The 21535-nt window shown below is 34.1% G+C and overlaps 1 protein-coding gene and 1 long non-coding RNA gene across 3 annotated transcripts in view; one reads left to right on the top strand and one right to left on the bottom strand.

Annotated features, from left to right (window-relative positions):
* Positions 1-17998, bottom strand: part of LOC129792106 (dendritic arbor reduction protein 1) — a 59206-nt gene extending 41208 nt beyond the window's left edge. The window contains exon 1 of one of the 2 annotated variants that reach the window (XM_055830881.1): positions 16596-17998. In XM_055830881.1, the coding sequence (XP_055686856.1) occupies positions 16596-16649 (54 nt within the window). In that variant the 5' untranslated portion in view covers positions 16650-17998. The remainder of the gene's footprint in view (positions 1-16595) is intronic. The other variant, XM_055830882.1, reaches the window with a different exon arrangement.
* On the top strand, positions 15987-16698 carry LOC129792153 (uncharacterized). The gene is made up of 3 exons (XR_008750782.1): positions 15987-16093; positions 16231-16442; positions 16589-16698. It is a non-coding gene; the product is annotated as an uncharacterized LOC129792153 (long non-coding RNA).
* Positions 17999-21535: the final 3537 nt, after the last annotated feature.

Below are 21535 nucleotides of genomic sequence, written 5' to 3'. Positions count from 1 at the left end.
GCTTTTGTGCAACATTTTTGCTGCATGAGATGTGCAAAGAAATTGCATTCTTTTGCCTGGCAAAAAAAAACATTGAAATTTAAACTGATTGGGTGTTTAGGAGTCGTCAAAATGCGCAAAAATGGGGTGAGTGTGCGCCTTGTTGGGAGAATATTTTATTCAAATTTTGTCATATAGTTAATTTCATTTCTCATACCTGCGAGGCTGGTACGCGAATTGAGATTTAAACGCATACACACGCAAAAACCACGCGCGATAGTCAATTTAACGATCAATCGATGTTATTTCACCAAGTCAATTACTATTGTGACATCTCATTTACAAATTAAAGTAATAAAGCAGCAATAGAAATCGATTATTTGCAATGGTAATTCCTCGTTTATAGAGGCCCAGAAATAACTCTTAAATGGGGAGGAGAGATGTGAGTTGATTTGAGATTGATGGGCCACTGGTTGAATAACTAAAATATTCTAATGAACCCAAAGTTATTGGCTTTTTTATGCATTTCCAGACAGTTTCTACTTTTTTTCTCTCTCTTTTTTCCATCGATCTAATATCTTTTAGCGTGGGTTGAGTGGTGCAATTGATAGAGCTGTAGTCTTATGACTCGATATCTCCTTGGTTCGAATCCAGTAATAGAATTTTTTCCCTCAGAGTTCTTCAAAACGTTATACGTTGAAAATGCGAGACAAAATATTTAAAGTAAATTAAATCAAACTCTCAAAATGGAACTATGTGCTCCACTATTAAGATCTTATGCATAGCATTTGACTCGCATTTGCAATCCATATAATTTCTCGGGTATTTTCCTTTTAAAGTTCAACTTTATTTGCAACTTTAATGAAACTTCAATTTATTTGTTCGTTTTTGCAATTTTATTTTATAAAGTTCTTTCACGTTAGAAGGTGAATTGACGGTGAGAGAGAGAGAGAGAACTTTGCAACAATCAGCATAATTGCATACGAAACCATTTTCAGCGACACGTCAAATGATACAGTTTTCACAAAAAAGATATGTATATAATATTTCTCAACAATCTCCACATTATAAGCATTTTCGGATATTTGAACGAGAAGAAAAATAAATAAAATTTCCTTATTTGTCAAATAACAAGCGATAAAACGTGACTTTATTTATTTTTAGCAACATTCACAAATATAGAAATCAATATATATAAATGAAACAATGTTCAGAGAATATGTATGCGCGTATATTTCCTCTCAGAACTTGGGGATTTTTTTTTGTACCTTCAGCTGCAAAAAGTTTGTTTGATTTTCGTGGAAACCTCTACCGGCAAATTTTTTAGCCGGAAGTCCATATTCTTGCGCTTTATTTGAGTAAAAAATGACACATTTTCACGTGTTTTTCCATCAAAGAGAGCTTTCACTACACGTATGCATTATGTATGTGTACATAGTTGCGGCTTCTTGTTTCGCGGAGAAAGAAAAAGGCAAATTATTTTATGACAAGGCATTAGATTCCTCTGCCCAGGGCAAGCTTCTTGTGCGGATGGGGGATTCTAATGTAAATGGAGAATGGGGGAACTTCTAATCATCTAGCATCGATTTGGATGGGAATACATAACAATGAAAAGCCATTTCCATTGTCGCTCATGCGCGCAATTCACTCGACCACTCATTCGTGGCAAATTTCATCCAGCCATTTTTGATTTTCCCCGCGTGAACCAATCGAAAAGACTCTTCTTCTCTCATATACCGCGAGACTCCAATTCCAGCAATTCTCCGTCGCCCCCCTTCGGCAAAAAAAAAGCCAAAGAACTATTAACATAATTTATTCCCCCCGCATTTTTTTCTCTATACATTATTTCCCTCACATTTCCCCCATTTACGTTCCATCTCCATTAGCGCACAAATTGTTCCATGCTGAAAAATACACGAAATAATTGCGGAAAACATCATGGAGCCATCACGCTCTAATAGGAAAATATATTGCAAAGAGGGAAAAAAAAGAATGTTGTCCTCCCCCCAGTCCACCCATTCACAGTGGGTATTTCCCATAAAAGAACCCACCGTGTGTGTGTACCGAAAACTTGACCGGAAATTAAATGAAACGCTTCTTTTATCCTCCCCCCAATCGCATTCCACCCGGTGAGGAAGACAAAGCTCACACACGGGAGTCATTGTCTTTGGTGATTTATGAAGTCTATTGATTAAAAAAAATATGTTCCGAATGTTCTTCAAAAAGTCAGCCCTTTATGCCCACTCGTGCGCTATTCTCATTGCCTATACACCCACCTCCCAGCACCCTCAGTGTTAAATGGGTTTTTGCGTTTTGCCGAGTGCGGTCAATGCGGAGACCTCGTTAATTAATTGCGGTGGAAATGGAATATTATTCGGAGAATCCTCAAAATGAAGGGGTCGTGAAATATGAAAAACGACTCTAAATCATGGAAGAGGGTTGAAGAGGTACTTTACCTCCACCCCCATGCGTTAGTCATGACACAGAAAATTGTAGATAAGCTTGTGCTCAATCAATGAAGGTACCACCTGGCTCAAAGAATGATCAAAAGGGAAGCAACTACAACTAATCTCGAGGGAAAAATTAAAAGATTTAGGGGAACGTGGCCCAATTCCGACCTCCAAAGGTCCGCGTAGAATGAGAAAAAATTCTATAAAATAAAAAGCAATATTCTTAAATTTGGTATCATTCTAAAGCCAATTTAATGCTCTTTTAACTCCCATAACTTTCTACATTTAAAGTTTTATCGGTTTTAAGTAATAAATGATTGAAAAAGGCCTTAGGAGGTCCGAATTGGGCCACGTTCCCCTAGTAATAATTATTAGTTCTTGACTGAATGCTTAATCCTCTAAAAACCTTTTTAAAGGAATTAACTCTTTTATTTTTAATATTTTTTAAGGAAAACCTTATCTTTTAAGAAACTATAAGTCACCTAATCCAAAAATTAATCCATTCGAGAGATCATAAAGAAAAAAGTGGAACACCAACTAATCTCAGAAAAATGAACCAAAAAAAAACGTCTGCATATAAATAAATTAGAAAAAACGCACAAAAATAAATGACAAAAAAAACTTTAAATTAGAGTTGGAAGAACCCACGAGAAGCAGAAATGAAAATTATTGTCAGTGAAGCCTAAAAAATGACCAATTGTCCTTTGTAGTCATGTGGTGAGGGTAATACACAGTGGAGTTTTCATTCATCCGGAATCGCGCACAATTACACAATGAAACGTACATGGATCTAAATTGCCCAAAGAAGACAAACAGCGACATTTTCTCCTCTGACAACTTCCAAGTCGCATATAGAGGAATTGTGAAAATGCAGCACATATGAAAATAACGAATCAACAAGAATATTAAAGCAAAAAGAGCCGGCGTATGAGCCAAATGGAAGAAGGTTTTACAACAAAAAAATGTTGGTTGATTTGTTGGATTGATATTTTTCTTAATTATCTCGTGCTATATATGTGAAAAATTTCTCAATTTTTGACATTTTCTCCTTCACTACAATCGCGTGATCGACAATATAGTTCTTTTTTTTGCCCTCCTCATAACACAACATTACTCTCCTTTATGAGTTCGCCATCTCAATGACTTTTGCAAAGAGAGCGATGCGATTTCATCATTTCGCCTGATCATTTTGAGCATTTTGAGTTACCTACTTTAGGTATTTATATAGTTTTCCTCCTCACTACTTCTTTAATGTAACTCCCTCTCCTGCAATTGTTACAAATCATACATATCTACCTACATACATATAAAGCATTTATGATTTGCTAGATCTCGTGCTTTTTTTCTGAAGCCGTCTTCCCTTGAATCACATATAGTGAATGACTCTGTGTTACCGTATAAACTAATTTAATTGAAATTTTAATGCTTAATCATCCAGCAGAGAAAGAGTGAAAAGAAACACAGAGTTGGAGATTTGTGCGATAGATTGTGTTGCGTCTTTTTTTTTCTTGAGACATCACACAAATAATTTTCTCGTGTTTACAAGGGGCGAGAATCTCTAATTCAATTATTTCATATTGAAATATTGTGTTAAAATTGATGAAGATCCCATCAATATTTCGTTGTAGTTTCTACCTTCTTCGGCATGGGGATCCTTTCAATGCTTATATATATTATTCATGTGGAATATATTGGGTCTCTTGCTATGAAATATAACAATTTATGTTTATAGAGAAATATTTAGTTGTATGTGCGTAAGGTAGGGAAGATATTAGAGGTCAAGGAATTATTTTTAAGCCAAAAATTGAGTAAAATGGAAAATGAAAAGATTTTCAAAGCTTTCAAAAAATTGTCAAGCTTTTAAATAAACGTCAAACGTTAGAATAGATGACAAACGATTAAAAAGAAATGTCGAACTTGAAAAGAGAAACGTCAAACTTAAAAAATAAAACACCAAACTTTATGAAAAATTTTGAACGTTTGAATAGAAGTATCTTTACTTAAAAGAAACCTTGAAATTGAATTGATTTCTGGCTACGTTTCTGCATAATTGAGAGATCCGATCGTACTCAAAACTGACATTTCGATTCTTGATGGATCTTCTTCAGGCAATAAAATCGTTAAAAAATTGATGACAAAACTCTAATCTTTTTTATACGAATTACATACAAAATTTTCTTAAAAATTCCAAATTGATATTCTAACATATTGCAACGATCATTTCATAGGTAGCAACCACATGGTATTGTCAGGTAATATTTATACGATCTCATGATGACGGTTAGATGGACATGAGAGTGTTGGAAAATATCCATTTGATAGGGAGATAAAATTATATTTTTTCTCTAATTGTAAAGTGGGGAGATAAATATATTCTATTGTGCACAATATATTTTATGCTGATGATTGGAAAAATGACCAATCGCGCCCGCAAGAGCCATGAAGCGAGCCGATCAATTGAGCGCGGCGCACGCGGTTTAGATCATGTTGCCCGCGGTGGCTAACACAATTAGTAATAAAGTAACGACGATGATGACTGCATGAGATTAGTGATCATCACCTTTATGATGTGGAAAATGTGAATGAGCCGTGAGGTGTTTAAAAATTTTCAATCTCTTCTCTTTGGGGCTCATACCTCGAGGTGAATACGCGATCGCGATCTCCAATGCGCACGGGAACACTTTAAGGCGTCTCTTTAACCCTTTTTTGGCACACATGCTGCACACGTAACAAGTGTCTCATGGTGAATAGGGTACCTACATAAACTTATTAGCTCCCCGCCAATAAATTCTTCCTTTTCCCACGATATGCAACAGTTTGCACCGACCAACAAAAAAAAAGTTACAAAACGTGAAGGAAAAAAAACTACCTCCTCTGTGCAACCAACATATATAGGCTAAACACAGAAAAATAGTGTAGGGAAAGAATGATCGATTCTCACTGCCTTCTGGTTATTTCCAAAAGCAATAAATTTATTATACGTTTACGCATTTATAACAATGGAAAATTATATTGCCATTCTTATAATTGAGGGTGATTCGCTTTGATGTTCATTGAGCATGAAAATACCATTTAAACTTTAGACAGAAAATGTACTTCCGTTCAGCATAATTTTCACGATTTTATCTCTCTCTCTCCTCCCGTTTACTTCTACTTTTATTATATTATTCAATTTAATCAATTTTAATTGAGAAAAATTACAAATTACTCAATGACAAATGCCGTGAATAGACAATTTTTCTACAATAAACACAAACTTTTTTTCCTTCCTAACTAAGCGAATTACGTAAATTTTGTGTACGCGATCACACCTTGATCGCATCTCACAGCTGGAGAGATCGTAGTTTTGTGTGGAGTAAAAGTTTCTATTTCAATGATTTTTTTTTGGTAAATGTTCACTGATTTATTTTAATGATAAATAAGAATTTGGAGTGAGGTTTATAATAATTTATTTAAAGAAAAGACATATTAAAGATATATTTTATTGTTTTTTTTTCACAGATTTTTGTTCAAAATTTTAATATTTAATTATGTGTTCTTACAACTTATTCAAAAGATTTTAAAAAAAAACTAAAACATTTTTAACAGAGCTGTATCAGTCTGTGTTTCATAGTAAGACTATTTATGATTACTCAATTCAGTCATAATATGGGAGCCCTCACTGTATTTTTTATTGATTCATTTCAGTCCAATTTCTTTCTTAAGTATTTAGAAGAAATTGAAGAAAATAAGCGAAAAAATCTTTTCTTTGTTTTACACTAAAAAAATATTTTGTAGTGTAGCCAAATTGTAGCCCCAAAGCCTAGGGCAAATTTGTAATTTTTAATTCAATTTAAAATGTAAAAAAAAATCTCTCATCGTTTGCGCGAGAAAATTGCATCGAATAGAGCCATTTGTTGATGGGTTTGAGAAAGAACACGTTGAGCAAAAAAAAAACGTGGTGCTGGTTGGAAATAGTAAAAAGGCCGTGTTTGTTGTATATTATTTGTATTATATAAAATTTGAACTTTTGTGGCAGCGGCACGGAGATCATGGGAATAAAATTCTCCTCATATATGCGCGAGTCTGGAGTCGCCAAGAAAATGATACCATCGCGGAGTCGCGCTGAAATATCTCGAGGGCGAATTTATTTAATACATATACATATATACATGTTGCATTAAATGTATTCAACATATATATTCGTTGGACATAAACAAACATTTAGTGCAAAAAGGGGCTCTTTCGCAATGATTTTTCCAACACAATGCAGAGAGAGACCACCATACGATGAGAGGTTGCCCATTGCAGAGGGCAGAAGCAAATTTTGCTTATGGCTAACAAATAGCATAAAAAGAGAGAAGATTTTCATGGGATTTCCACGTGCTATGTGTGAAAGTATCACGCTTTTATGATGGAATTTTTAATCTTTGAGATTTAACATCAATTTTTCGTACCATCGCGTGGAAAAATGTGTGATGTGTGGCAAATTTCTTTATGATGAAATGAAAAAAAAATCGAGGAAAAAGACACGTGTTTGGTGGTAACAGACAATTTGAATTTTTGCGAAATCTCTTTTGCATTTTGCACAGTGCTCAGTGAGACACAAAATATTAAGCGCAAGAGGCACAGAATATAGAGTCTCCCTGCATAAATCATTTTCATTTAATATGTTGGTGAGATGATCGATAGTGGAATTATGCGAAAATGACTGTTAAACAATAAAATGTGCGCATACAGAGAAATAAAACAACAAAAAATAACATCAAAACTATATTCAGTTGAAATGAATTAATTTCAATAAAGCGAACAAGGAAAGGTCTCCTTCTTGGCTGCGGTGCGAAATTAATGTCAGTTTTGCGTGGCAGTCAAATTGAGGAGATTTTTCATTTTAAACATATTTTCAAGTGAAACACGCATGATTTCTGCATTCACCACATTTTGTGTAATGGAGCTCTACCTCTAAATGGCAAAAGTACAAGAAGGCAAAAAAAACAACATGAAAAATCCCACTCATTCAGTGAGAAAATGGAATTGGAGAAATTTGTATTAAACACAAATTTATTTATCACTTCCTCAAGGGGATTTTTCAAATATTACATCCTCTTCTTCTTTATTTATTTTTTTTACTCAATATTGCTATTGATTTGTATTTATGTCGTATTTTTTCTCTCTGAATCTTTAATATACCTTTCAACGAAAATTATTTTGAAAATAATGTGAATTTTTTTGTATCTCTCACTCCATAATTACCATTTAATTGATATAGTAAAAGTCTTTTCTTGGGCATTTTTATTCGTGCACACCGCAACCATCATTGTCGTGTAACATGAGAGTTATATCAACTTTTAATTCTGTGAACGCCCACGAAAATTGAATCATCTCATCGAAAAATCATTGCCGTGGATCAAATTGCACTTTCAATGCGCGCGGTAATGTTCCATCAGTTAAAATGTTGGGTACTTAAAGAATCTTGAGGGGAAAATTTTTATATTGGATGAAAAAGTAAAAAGATATTGGAAAAAGTAGCTTGAAACTAGTCAATAAATTCAATAATTATTATTTTTTATTAGGGAACCTCACGTTTAAGCGTAAAAGAGATACGTAGTGTGTGTAATGTGTAAATTTAGCCTCCTCTACTAACAAGGGCACATTACATTTTGTCTAGATTATATAGGACTCGTCCTTTCAGAGCAGTTTTTTTTAAAAATTCAAAGTAAACTTATGCCAAATATTATGCCTGAGTTTCAATAAAAATGTTTTAAAGTACTTGGTAAGCCACGATTAGCAGTTAGAAATATAGGATTTAAAAAAAAATAAAATCTAAAAAATATTTTAACACTTGGAGGATCGAAGTTTCTAACCTCAAAAGTTTGACCTTCATTTTCTCTTAAAAGAAAATGTTTTTCCAAGTTTTCTTTCAACGATATTAAAGTAATGGAACTTCCCTACACACAGATGTAGAAATTATTACGATATTTTTAAGAGATTTTATTTTGTGTCGACTTAAAAAATGTCGAATTGGCCTCTTTGGCCAGCAAAATCCTCCAAGGGTTAAAACATTTCTAGTGTAACTCCAGTTCTAATATTTGGTACAAGTTTACCCTTTAATTTAAAAAGAAACTTTAGAAAATATGACCTCGTTCATTCTGGACAAAATGTAACGTTCCCTTGTAAGATGGATCATACATTGGCCCATGAAAAAAAATTCTAAATTCCCATAATGAAGGGAAAATTAAAAACAAAGGGATAAAATTCGTGAAATTCAATTATTTCCATAGTTGAATGCTCCCTTTAGAGCCCTCGTCAAAAAATCACCCATCTGCGTAAATTTAATTTACAAAATTAGGCACTATATTGGGGAGTTGAATATGACCAAGAAGAAGCTTTTTTGTATTTATTTTTCTCTTTTCACCGAAAGAAACGTCTCATTTTTCATTTCTAAAATTGCACAACTTAATTCATAATCCTCATTGAATGCAACTGCAAAAAAAAATCCCCAAAAACTTTCGTATTGAAAGGAATGCACGAAGGAGGATGTTTGTCTTGTACGAAGACACATCACGGGGGTATTATGCAGCATTTGGTGCTTTAGTGCTCTGGAGCTGAAGGTAGAGAGAATTATGAAAATTTTATACCGATAAATTAATTTAATGTGACAAATATGAACAATATAAAATACATTTTTGTGCATTCAGTGCGATATTTCAAGAATGAAACGCGAAAAAAAACAAATAACTTTTTTTTTCGGGACACCCACAGGTTGTGCAGTAAAAATTTTTATTGCGTTAATTATTTTAAAATTTCTCGCACTTTGCGCTCTCTTTTCCACCCATTTGCATGAGTCCACGCGGGGTCCAAATGGGTCTTAAAGTGGTGAGTAAATGATCACTCTGGGTGGATGTGGAAAGGTAACAATAAAATATCCAATATATATTTTCTTTTTTTTACTCCACAACGCAGCTCTTTTCGTCTCGGCTTGTGGCGTTTTGTGTGCACACACGATGGCACGATTGGAAATCCTCCCGTCTGTCATAATCACGCTGTCGGAGGTCCAGCGATTAATTAAGAATATCCATAAAGTCAATTAATTCGTTAATCACCTGGTGCGGAGGCCTCTGTGAGAGCACTTTTTTTTCAACACAGCCGCAAATCCCCCAAAAAAGTGGGTAAAGCTTTGGATGGTTTTTTTTCTCCTCCATAAAGAGATGTTTTGCCATGTTTTGGACATTAATCGCTAAATGTGTGTCTCGACAGAAAATTCATTGAACAGAAACCACCATAAAATTCCAATGAAAGACTTTTAAATCCTGCAGTGAAGGAGTTCATTTTGTATGTCAGCCAAAATGGGCTGATAATTTTTTAAATGGATACATAAAATTTAAGTAAATTCCTCCTCATCTTAAGTGCTTCGAAAAAATTTGCAAAAATTTGAGGGAAAAGAAGGTTCTTGCAAGAAGCATCGATTGAGCGATTGAGCTTTATCGTCAGGATATGAGGATTCTTTTAACAAATGGTTGATCTTTTGATAATATTTTTTAACATTATTTTGAAAAATTTTCTCATTGACCTTGTTTTCCTTTCTATTGGTGTGGAAAAATGTTAATAAAAGCTTAAAATGAGCACAAAAAGCTCAAAGCTCACAGCATAAAATTGATAAATTCTTTTTTTTTTCTTTTCCTCCATTCAACACAAATCCTATATTATGTGTAGTTTAGCTATTTCCATTCATGATTCAATACATAATAATCTGGCGAATGTTTATGAAATATACCGTGAAAGTATCTTAATGGAGTAGTTGTCGGATGTTGGCAATAATATTTAATTAATGTAGCCAATTCAGTCGTCTTGTTGCAAAGCGTCAAAGAGTGTGGTTTATGAGGATCTGTGGGTGGGTGGTGATTGCAATTGCAGTAGAGATTGCTTGCCTAAATGGCATTGTCTCGCTCTTTCTCCATGTGCAAATCCATCTCATTCTAACCATTTATGTTACCTTATGGCCTACCACCAAAGAGTATTAAAAAGCCTTTTAATCTCTTTTTGCTGCCTCTCGTTTCCACAACTATGCGACTTACAACTTCTTACATTCAACAAACATTAATTCTTTCCTTCAGTGAACATCAAACTCTTCCTTCGTAATTTTATTTTCTCACAAAAATCATTTTTTTTCCAAACAATTATTGCTCAAGTTTAATATTGCGGCAATTATGAAATCAACCTTTTCACCAACTCTCAACGAGCTGGATGGAAAAGGTTGAACATTCAGCAATATTGACGACATAACAATTAAAAAATATATGAATAAAGGATCTACTAAATATTTTGATGATTCAAACAACAACGCACTGTTAAATTTCTTTGATAGGTTAACCACCATTAAGAGGCGGAGATGTTTCCATCGCGCATACTCAAATTATTACCTTTTTATGTGTCTTCAAGGTATTTATTTATAGAAGAAGCTACCTCTCTTTTCTCTCTCCTGCAAAGCGCATATTTTTCTGGTTTTTTTTTTGAAATATTTAAACAATCTCCCTGATTAATATATTATCGTCTTCAATGGAATAAAATATAGGAAGACAATGGTATGAGGAATTTAATTTCTTAAATATTTAATATATTATAATTAATCACAGATATCAAAAATTTTATACGCGTGCTTTATTCTCAAACCGTGAAACCTGAAGCTTGCCCAAAAAAAATCGACACAAATCACAGGAGAGAGAGGAGCGAGAGAAAAGAGCATGAAACCATAAAAATTGACAATCATTTGATCATATAGCGAGATTTTAAGCTCAAATATTTTCCAATAGTAAATTTATATTCTTACACACATCCATGCTAAATATGTTTATATATAAAATCAATTTTGAAATTATAGACGAAGTGATCATAAAATCTTTTATACTGCTTTTGACTTGAAGGGGGAATAAATGTGTGTGATGAAAAAAAATTAGCAACAGGAAGATCTTTGAACCGTGAAATATAATAATTTACAAACGGATTCACACTTTATTGGGGAAGGAAGATAATATGCCTTCTCCTAGTACCTAACATAATGTTGTGTATCATACATATAAATATGTACATCTAAATTCCCATTAAAGGTCTCTTATGGGTAGTTTTTGAACCCCTTCCGTGGAAGCAATTCATGAGAAAAAGAGAACAATGACGAAGAATAAATAATTGACCGATCATTTTCACATTGAAAGCCATTGTTGCAGTGAAGGACCCTCAATTTATAGGGTCTCTCACAGAGTGTTTTAAACTATTTTCAAGAACCTTGAGCCCTCAATAAATACAAAAAAATTCAAAAGACTGCTTATTTGGGTAAAGCAAAGCATTTAATTTCTTTATTAAACAAACTTTTGAGCTTTTTTGTAAAGTAGAGCTTTTTCATTCTCTTCTTGTGACTTTGCCAATGAAGAAGTCTGGGAGTGATTTTTTTAGCATCAGCTCTGTTAATCGTGTTAATCTTTATATTTATTTAACGCACATTACATTAGAACAAAATTAACGTCCATAAACGTTCATTGGAGTCAGGTTTAGATTTTTTTTAAATTGAGCAAAAGAAATATAATATTTAAGAATTCAAATTTAATCCCATAATGCTATTCAGCTGAAAAAAAAATTAATTAAAACCCATCCAAAGATATGATTTTTCATTGATATTTCCTTTAAAATTAAATGCCAACGGAAAGACCGAAAGGTTTTGAATTAAATAATTTAAAAAAAAATTCCATTGGGGTAAGATGAAACTCATGCTCAAGATAAACAGCTCTGGTGCCACAGAGAGAGAGAGAGAAAAGTAAGACGTTTCATGAGGATCAAGATAATTTGCAGAGTCACTTTAATGAAAATGAAGTGCAATTCCAACGAAAGGTCAGGTTCATTTTCATTGAGCATTAACGTGACCAAAAATTGCATTTGCAATCAACACCATTCCCCATTTAAAATGATTTTAAGCGACAAAAAAAATTATCAAAAATTCTTTTTTTTTGGAGGATATTGAGAGCTAAATTTTGGCTCAATAAACACCTTAATTCACTTGACGCGAGTTATTAAGATATCCAAGAAGACAAAAAACACAGACTTTTTTTTCAATAAATGAAAGATAATAATTTTTTGTACATATATGGTGAAAAATAAATTGAATTGTGTGTGCAGAGCTCTTACATTGCATCCAAAGAAATTGGATGATAATATTTGTTAATCATTATTAAAATATAAAATTCAATATTCATTTCTCCATTTGCATAAAAAAATTTATTCTTCTTCCACTAAAATCGAACATTGGCAGTTGTTGCTGTTATTTTTTCTTTCTTTCTTTTTTATTTATTTTGCCCACCAGCAAGAGAAGAAAAGAAAAGCAAAAAAAAGAGGTGATGAAAAGACATGGAAGCATGATTGAGAGGGAGAATGAGGTAAAAGATATGCGTTAGCATTAAAAATCCTTTCCGTCACATCGCGCCTCTTAAATCGATACCTTTTCGATTAAATGCAAAATTGAGAGATACACGTAAACTGCATTTATTATGTGGTGTGAATAATTCCAGCAGAGAGAACACAGAATTTAAGTGCTTTGAAGTTTATGAATTTAACTTTATGACTTAGTTTTATATTCGCTGAATATTTATTTGTACAATTTTAGAGGTATTTTCACTCGATACACCTCGCCCCATTCTTTCACCAGATTATGCATTTATATGTACACCATTGAACTCGCAGAGTGGATTCCATGCACTGCTATTGCAATTGACTGATTATTTAGTTTCTTTGAAAATTAATTCCAAAAAGGAAAAAGTTATGATTTTATTATTTTCCCATATTAATTTTTAATCTTTAGTGTCTCATTTAATATTCTTTTATTTATTCTTTTAGAGAAATTAAATGTTACTTCTTATCTGTTCAGAGACTTTTTGATTATTTTTTTAAGAAGATTTTTAAATCAATTCAGCTCATTCTTTTTAATGATTTTAAACTAACGAAAGGATCTGTTCTTTTCTAATGGAAGATCAGTTAAGTATCGGTAGATTAGTCCAAAAGAATCCTTAGAATTTTGCTCAGAGCTTTCGTCGCTTTTGTGCATATTCTTCAGTTGCAGGGAATTTAAAAAGACACACAGAAGCATCAAAAGTTCTAACTAAAATTTTAAGAAATTGTTCAGATTGATCCATCAATGGCAGTTTCCCTCAAATAATGAATAAACTCCTCCGCAAAAATCATGACATATGGCTGTGGGTGCATCACCTCTTTTGTCAGGTGACAAACGTGGCTTGGGCATTGGGAAGGAAATTAAAAGAAACTATGGGAAGACCGTTTTCACGTGAAATGTTTATTGGGAGTTTCTTGGGAATGAAAACGCGCGCGCGCACCTAATCGTATGGATAGGTTTTGTTTGAACTCTGCTGTTTGTGGCTTATCACACAGCCGCGGGCCGATGAGAAGAAGAATAAAAAAAATCCCAAATTGACATTGATAAAGGCAGCGAAAACACCATCATTAATGCTCTGTGTCAACTCCATGAATCAGGCACACTCTTTTGAATTTTTATTGTTGGATAAATGCATTATATTGTTTAAAAATTCTCCACACACCGCTTGGAGAAAAAAATTCTCAAGCTTTCCACCAATTCCTGGAAATCTAACACCCATCTTCGACCTCTTTTTTCCTCTTCTCACACATTTTTTGTCCCACAAAGTGCAAAGAGATTGTCCGATTGCGCGGGGGACCAACACATATATTTTCCCCGCGACATGATCTACAATTTGCGATTTTGCAAATTTTATTGCGTGATGATTGTTAATCGTCAGTTGGACACAAAATTTTGCAAGAAAAAATTTCATTTTTTCTTCTCTTCTTTCGAAAAGCCTCTAAAAGCGACGGAGGTAGGTATGAAAAAAGCTGCGAATGTGTCACTGCATTCTCAATATTTGATAGAGATTAATGACAAATTTGGGATTTCGCAATGGACAACATATTTCTTTTTGTGGAAAGAAGAAAAAAAAAATGCGCAAGTGTTGGAAAAGTCCAAAGCAAAAAAAATGGAAAAGTACACACATTCTCATGCGGTAAATAATCCGATATACTATCTTATGTATGTCTTATTGCGATGACGCTGATTATAGCCAAAGATAAGGAGGAAACCTCAAAGGTGCCGGCTGCTAAATATAATGATGGAAAATGGGAAAAGAGCGAAGAAGGTGAAAATACATGTGCAGAGCACTTTTTTGTGTGTTAATACTTCTTCTTCAAGCGATCACGTACGACCGAGAGAAATGATCATTAGCAATTTGTTTGACTCAACACCTCATATACGGAAATATATTGTGAATGAGGAGGGCTATATGCCAAAAGAAGCACAAGCGAGGGTGGGAGGCAGAGAGCAGTAGGAAAAAAAAGTGTTGGAGTAATATTTACAGCTCATCCACTGAGTTTTCTTTTTTTTTCAAAATTAAAAAGAAATGTGACAAAACGATGATTGTGCGTACTGACTGCGTTTATGCAGATTGTAAAACCATATAGAGTTAAAATAATAAAGATGCTTTTTGGGACATAAAAAATATGTATCTCTCTATCGACATTTGTTGGTGAGCAAAATTTCAACATATTTATTGCAAGCTAAATAATATTGCAATACTAACTCACAGACTTTAAGTAAAAAAATTAGTTTTTTTTTTTAATTTTTAATAAAAAATTTAAAGATCACGCAAAGGTTTTAAGAAATCTCATTAATAGCCACATATTCTAAAAAAAAAAAAGAATTTTAAATATATTTATCTCAATCATTTATGCCTGATGATTAAGTAAATAGTGACCCTCGAAACGTCAGATTGAAGTACGGTCAGGTATTACATAGCGGCGTTTTGGTTAACGTCAAACTTGCTTTACGGCGAATTGGTTAACGTATTTTGTACTCGGTATTGATTAACGTACTATTTGCTTATTCTATCTTTCATGTATAAAAATGTATCAAGCTCTCTCATTCTAACATGAATGTTCCAATTCACCTCGAACCATGGTGGTGAATTTTTATAATTTTGAAAATCAAGAAAATAGAATAAAAAATGAATTATTTTTTATCGTAGCATGATTAATTGTAAGAGAAAAAAAAGCATTTTTGTCTCCCAAAAATTTATCAAGCTAATCTAACAAAAAGAACAGTCCACAGAAATTTTAACTTTTAGTTAAACCTCGAATTTTGGATCAAATTCCTTTTATAAAAAATACAAAATCCAAGCAAAATTTTTAAATTAATTTTTCAAAGAATCTGAGCTCTGTTGATGATCTCCAAAGAGCATTTCTCCAAATTTCACATTGACCTAATTATTTGAAAAATAATTCAATTAATTTAAATTCGAGAAAATTAAATGTTTTGTTCAGCGTGTGATCCAATAGACGCAAAAGTGTTAAGAAGAAAAAAACTAGAAGTATTTTGTAGCAGAGAAAATCAAATTTGTTACATTTAATAAAACCAAAAGTTAATATAGAAATTTTCAAAAGGGCTTAAAATCTCTTTAAGAGATATTTTTAAATAAATTTCCATCTTTGAGCTAATTCTTTGATTTCTTCTCTCATTTCAGATGTGTTTTTTTTTTGCTTCATCAACCGTTTGGATGTGGAAATCTTTCTCAACTAGGTGGTCTACAGAGGGGCAATATTTGTCAAATGTACCAGAGGTGAGGAAGGTAAGTGTATACACATAATATATATAGAGAGAGTAAGTATAGGGAGTTGGAAGCAGCAGCAAAAAAAAAAGAGTGGCGAAACTAATATTAAAATATGTTTTATCAATAGACATCACTGTATGAGTTCCTTCTTGCAGGTTGTTGTTTACTTAGAAAGTCTCAAAAAGGTAAATCATCAGTCAGACACACGACACGGAACCTGCAATGGATGCATCGTGTGGCACCCTAGTACGCGCTTATGAGATGTCGTGGATCGCTATTCAAACACAGATTAATTGATTTCAATTTCGTACTTCACGTGTTTGATTATTTTCATTCAACTTTTCTTCACCATTTCTCCCGCATATAGGTAATAATATACTTTTCTTTCTTACTCCATACGGGACTCTTATTTGCCCAAATATCTGCGGTCTTTCTCACTCTATTTTGTACGAAGAAGACGCGGGTTTTATTTAATCAATGGGTAGCCTCAAGTGTTTGTTTATGTGTACACAGAACTCACCTGCATTACCCACAAATTTGACGACGGCACAATTTGATCTCCTACTGTATCCATATAGAGCTGTGCGCGGGTGGCGATAGGTGCGGATATCACTTGATCATCCACATCTGGACGATTGCGATCACACTGATTTTATGCACGAAAAAAGGTCTCTCTGATTAAATTCTTCGCTGAAGGACGGGGGAGGATGAATTAAATAAGGAGTGCAGATAGAAGAAAATTAATTCACCCACCAATCACTTTATAAAGTACAATCTCTACTTGTCTATCTCTTCGTTTATGCACACGCACAAGAATTTTTTTTAATAGTCCGTAAAGTTTAGGAGAGAGAGCCTCTATATGGTATTAATTTGCTTGTATGTCAAAATGATATTCCGCGAAACCTCTTTACGCACCACGATCACGTAGATGGCAGATATACGCAGAAGAATATACGAAGAAAATCGTTTTGCGAAGAAGGAATAAGAATGAGAATTGAATATATTGGAAGAGAAGTAACTAAAATGAGAAAAAAAATAACTTTGACGATTCCTTCGAGAGCTTTTTTATTTCTTATCAGTTTGATATCAGTTCTACCGCAGTTGCACTACGCTTTATCACAATCATTCATGCTGGGGCTTGAAAAGAAGAAGAAAAAAATTGTGTGTGGAATTTGTAATTTGCGATATCTTCACAAACTTTCTTCCAGCAATGTTCCCCACGCTTGTGGTGACACAGTTTTCTTGGTGCCTTCCTTTATGGGTTCTCTTCACGATCACTCACAGTTCTTGGGCTAGGTCTTCATTTTTTTTTTTAGTTGAAAATACGATGAAGTTCAAGATTTTGTCCCTTTGATATCTCTATAGTGTCTTTTTGGTGATCGTTTAGTGATCTCTGCTTGAAAATTGCATTTACTTCTCAATTATTTCCTCTCTTATCGCGATCATTTGATCAATAAAATCCACACAGTATCTGTCACACTAATTGGGCACAAATTAACATATTTCACTCTAATTATGCTGTTCAGGATAACTTTTCTTCCTTTTTCAGGCAAAAAGGTACAGCATAAAATGCCGTTGGTACGATGAGTTTATTGCATATTTGCGAGTAAAGTCACAAAAATCTCCGATAGTTCAGGATTTTCTTTTAAATTTTCTCGTAACACACACACTGTTGAGCTTTTCTTTTTTCTTTTTCAAAAAATGTGAGTAAAAAGAAATTCCCACCAAAAAAAAACTTTTTTTTGGGGGTGAAGAGAACTTTTTGAGAGAGAGAAAAAATCCTATCACAGAGATTGGAAAACGCGACGCTTTTTTAAAAAGTTGAATTTTGAGCTTTGAAACGATCGCGCAAAAGAGATCTCTCCGTGTGGCAAAAAAGCGTCTTGCTGGTGTACTTCCACTCCAATCGACCTGGCGAGACTGACTGACTGATTATTCCGCCCGAATCAATGAAGTGCGACCACGACTGAGGCAGTGTGCGCGCCATAGATACACCTGAGAATGACGCGATTGCGACATACTATAATGTTGGAGGAATATGTGTACATACATACATATATACCATATGCCTTCACATAATAACACAAACTTCTGGGACAGAGATAGCCTCTCGCAGCCACGAGGAAGTTTTGTGTGCTCTCTCCCACCATTTGGTGCTATGGGCTGTGTGGTGTGTAAGAGGACTCACACTGTGGCACTCCACATCCACTTCACACCTGACCAGAGGTACTTCACAGCAGAATGTTCTCTCCAACGACCCACAGAGGGAATTTATGGAGGATTGAACTTGATACATATAATCGATTTTTGATCATCACACTTCCTCCCTTCAAACAAGACGAAGATGCATTCCACAAATTTAGCTCTTTTTCCAGTATCTTTTTTCAATCTTCTTCTGTTTTTGAGTGTGACACTTTTTTATTCTAAAAAAAAAGATTTAAAAATGCTTTTATACCTTTTATACTTATTTACGATCACCCATGTATCAAGATGCTTGATTAGTTAGTGGGAAATTGTAGGAAAAGAATGAAAATTTAAAACATTGATTTCTTCTAGTATTTGCTTTGTGGAATACAAAAGGAGTTTATTCATTTTGTGAAGTTTTTAGCGACATTCTTAAAATATATAGGAGTCATATAAGTCAGTCTAGGTTTAGATAAAAAAGCTGTAAAGTAATAAAAGCCTTTTTTGTTAGGAAAGGATTGATAAAGATTTTTTTCATAATTTTCCACGGCGGGATCAACTAAGGTCCTGTAACTATTTGCTCAAAAATTACACTAATGACGTCACAATTGTATTTACTGTCCCTTTAAACGCATGAAGCATTTATGCTTCTTGGGTGATTTTAACATTTTCTTCTATTGAAACGAATGTAATATTTTCTAGTAACTTTTTATCGAATTTCTTTACTCTCTTGTTAGATTTTCTTAAATTTTTCCTTAGCCATCGTCTGTTTTTTAATGGCCCATCCAGTCTCTCCTAAAGACCAAAAATATATTAAAAAAGAATAATTACTTTTAAACAGATTTTCCATTTTCCAGTAAGGAATGCTGGATAAACTGAGAATGGAATAATCCGAAATTGTAAGAAATTTCAGTAATTTCTTACAAAATATTTTTCAAGAGTTTATACAGAATTTTTCTTTCAGAAATTGAAAAATACGGTTTTCTTGAGTTTTATGATTTCTTCAATCTTTCCGGATGTGTTTAAACGGATTTAGGAAGCCACAAAGACCTTTCTTTTATGATTAAGAATTTTAATTAAAAATGTAGTTTTTTACAGAAACAATTTGAAGGAATTTAATCTATTTTCTAGCAACGTTTGCACTCCACCCAGTCTGAAAATTATTCTCCAATGCGTTGGCGCCAAAAAAGCTCCCTCAAGGAAATTGAGAATAAACAAAAAAGCCTGACAAACTAATTGCTCAATATACAGCAGAGGAATAATTAATAACAAACTGCAGTCAATCACTCAAAAGCTCGAAAGTTTCCTCAATAAAAATCTACTTGAAGAATGATCTCCGTCTTGTTTCGCGGGGGGCTGTTCTGTTAAGAATCGCGCGCGACAATCACTTGTCAATTTTTAATTTACTCGCGCGCGAGGCATCCAAACAGCGCTCAAGAAAAAAATTAATTTAATTCCCGGAGCACAAAGTGAATTTAGACAGATGGTGAAAATGATTTTTACGTGTCTGCGGTGGCTGAATTTGTAACAAATCGCTCCAAATAAATCACGAACCTCCGCATAACGCGTCTTGTGGTGTTTGCTTGATTTCAATGTGGAGATAACAGAAAACCCAAGAAGTTGATTCACTTCTTTTTATTCATTTTTTCTTCTTGTTGTTGTTGCTGTACCACGAAGAGAACTCTTCAAATTGTGGATGAAGATGAATGGCGGGTGGTGAGGAAGAGAGATTGCGCGGCTCACGACTTCGATTCATGGTGGAAAAAGAAGGAAAAGAGCGCGCGCGCGCCAGCAACAAAAAAAAAACGATCTGAAAAAGTAAATGGGTTTAAGCTTCTGGGATTTTGTATTGCGTTGAATCTCATTTTTTTCCCATCTTCTTCACAGCATCATCTGGATCTGTGGCGTATTATGATGTTTACATGCGGTAGAGTGAAGGAAGCGCCAAGAAGGATTATCTGGGGAAGCAAATGCGGGTGCAAGTGATCGTATATCGTGTGTGCCTTTGGTGAGGAGTCTCCTCGACTAGAGTGTGTCCACCATTTATCCTCTTGTCTTGTGCACAGAAAATGACAAATTTTTCCAACTCTAATAACCATCCAGTGAGGCAGTCAATGGTGGAGCAATATAATAACTCAATTGGAAGGATTTGAATCAGATTGCGATGGAGCCTCCATTCTCCGAGGAGGATGGATAAAATAAAACAGACAGAGAAACATGGAGACAATAAGGAGACTCAGAAGCAATTCAGAAGCTCAATTCTTTATGGATGCTGCGCACAGATAAGCTTGCCGAGGGAGACACAATATGTAATAATAATAAATGATAAAATCAATGAATTAATCTTTTTAATAGGATTATAACCGAGCTTATCTTCCAGCTTCGTCACAAACTTCCTGTCATGTCGCGGTCCAGCCAGAGTGATCGATGTCCCACCCCCTTTTGTCCTTTTTTTATCCCTCCACCACCATCAAATCCAAATTGTCACGATCGTGGGTGATCCTCATTGCATTGTCTCATATGTAGGTACTTTAGAAAATCCATCTGAAGATCAAATATATACTTCTTGCTTTTCTTTACGTGCACTCCATCATCAATCATTGGGCAATTAATCAAAAAATATATACTTTACTTATATTCCCTCAAGAGACACCACCAAAGATAACCCACCGCAGAAGATTCCTCATCCCAAAAAAAAAGCTCACTCGCTGTGGAAGGAAGAGAAGGAGAAGTGGAGAGAGAGAAAAAAAAGGCGAGAAAAGTCGCGGATAGTGGAAAATATGGGGCCAAGTGTATTGAATTGCATAGTGTGGAAAAACCCGCCTTTTTCACCTCCAATTGTTACCCACTTGGCCAATGAGAGTGGCTCTTTTCCCGCTTCGGTACCTCAACACACGCGCACATTGAGAGCTCATTTTGCCTTCATTCCGAATATTCCATTCAAAACGAAAATCATGCTGTGAGACGGCAAAGCAATAGGCGAGAATGGCTAAAGGTCCACTCACAATAGACTCAATGTTTTTAGCTGGAGAAAATAGAATTGAATTTTCATTTTTTATTAACCCAGATTGGTCAAGGATTTTTTTGTTGTTGAAATATTCGTAAATCTGACTTCAATTCCTAACTAAAATCCTTGACAATATTTACGTGAAAAGTACTAAAACTTTTTGCCTTTAATCAAACCTATTCGACTTTTTAAAAAAGGAAAATTTTTAATGCCATTTTTATGCTTTTAAAAAAAGTGGTCAAATCTAGGGTAAAATCTTTAACTTTTCA

Source organism: Lutzomyia longipalpis, chromosome 3 (assembly GCF_024334085.1).
Source record: "Lutzomyia longipalpis isolate SR_M1_2022 chromosome 3, ASM2433408v1".
NCBI classification, from domain to species: domain Eukaryota; kingdom Metazoa; phylum Arthropoda; class Insecta; order Diptera; family Psychodidae; genus Lutzomyia; species Lutzomyia longipalpis.
The sequence above is the reverse complement of the archived record's forward strand: the minus strand, read 5'-3'. Positions and strand labels throughout refer to the sequence as shown.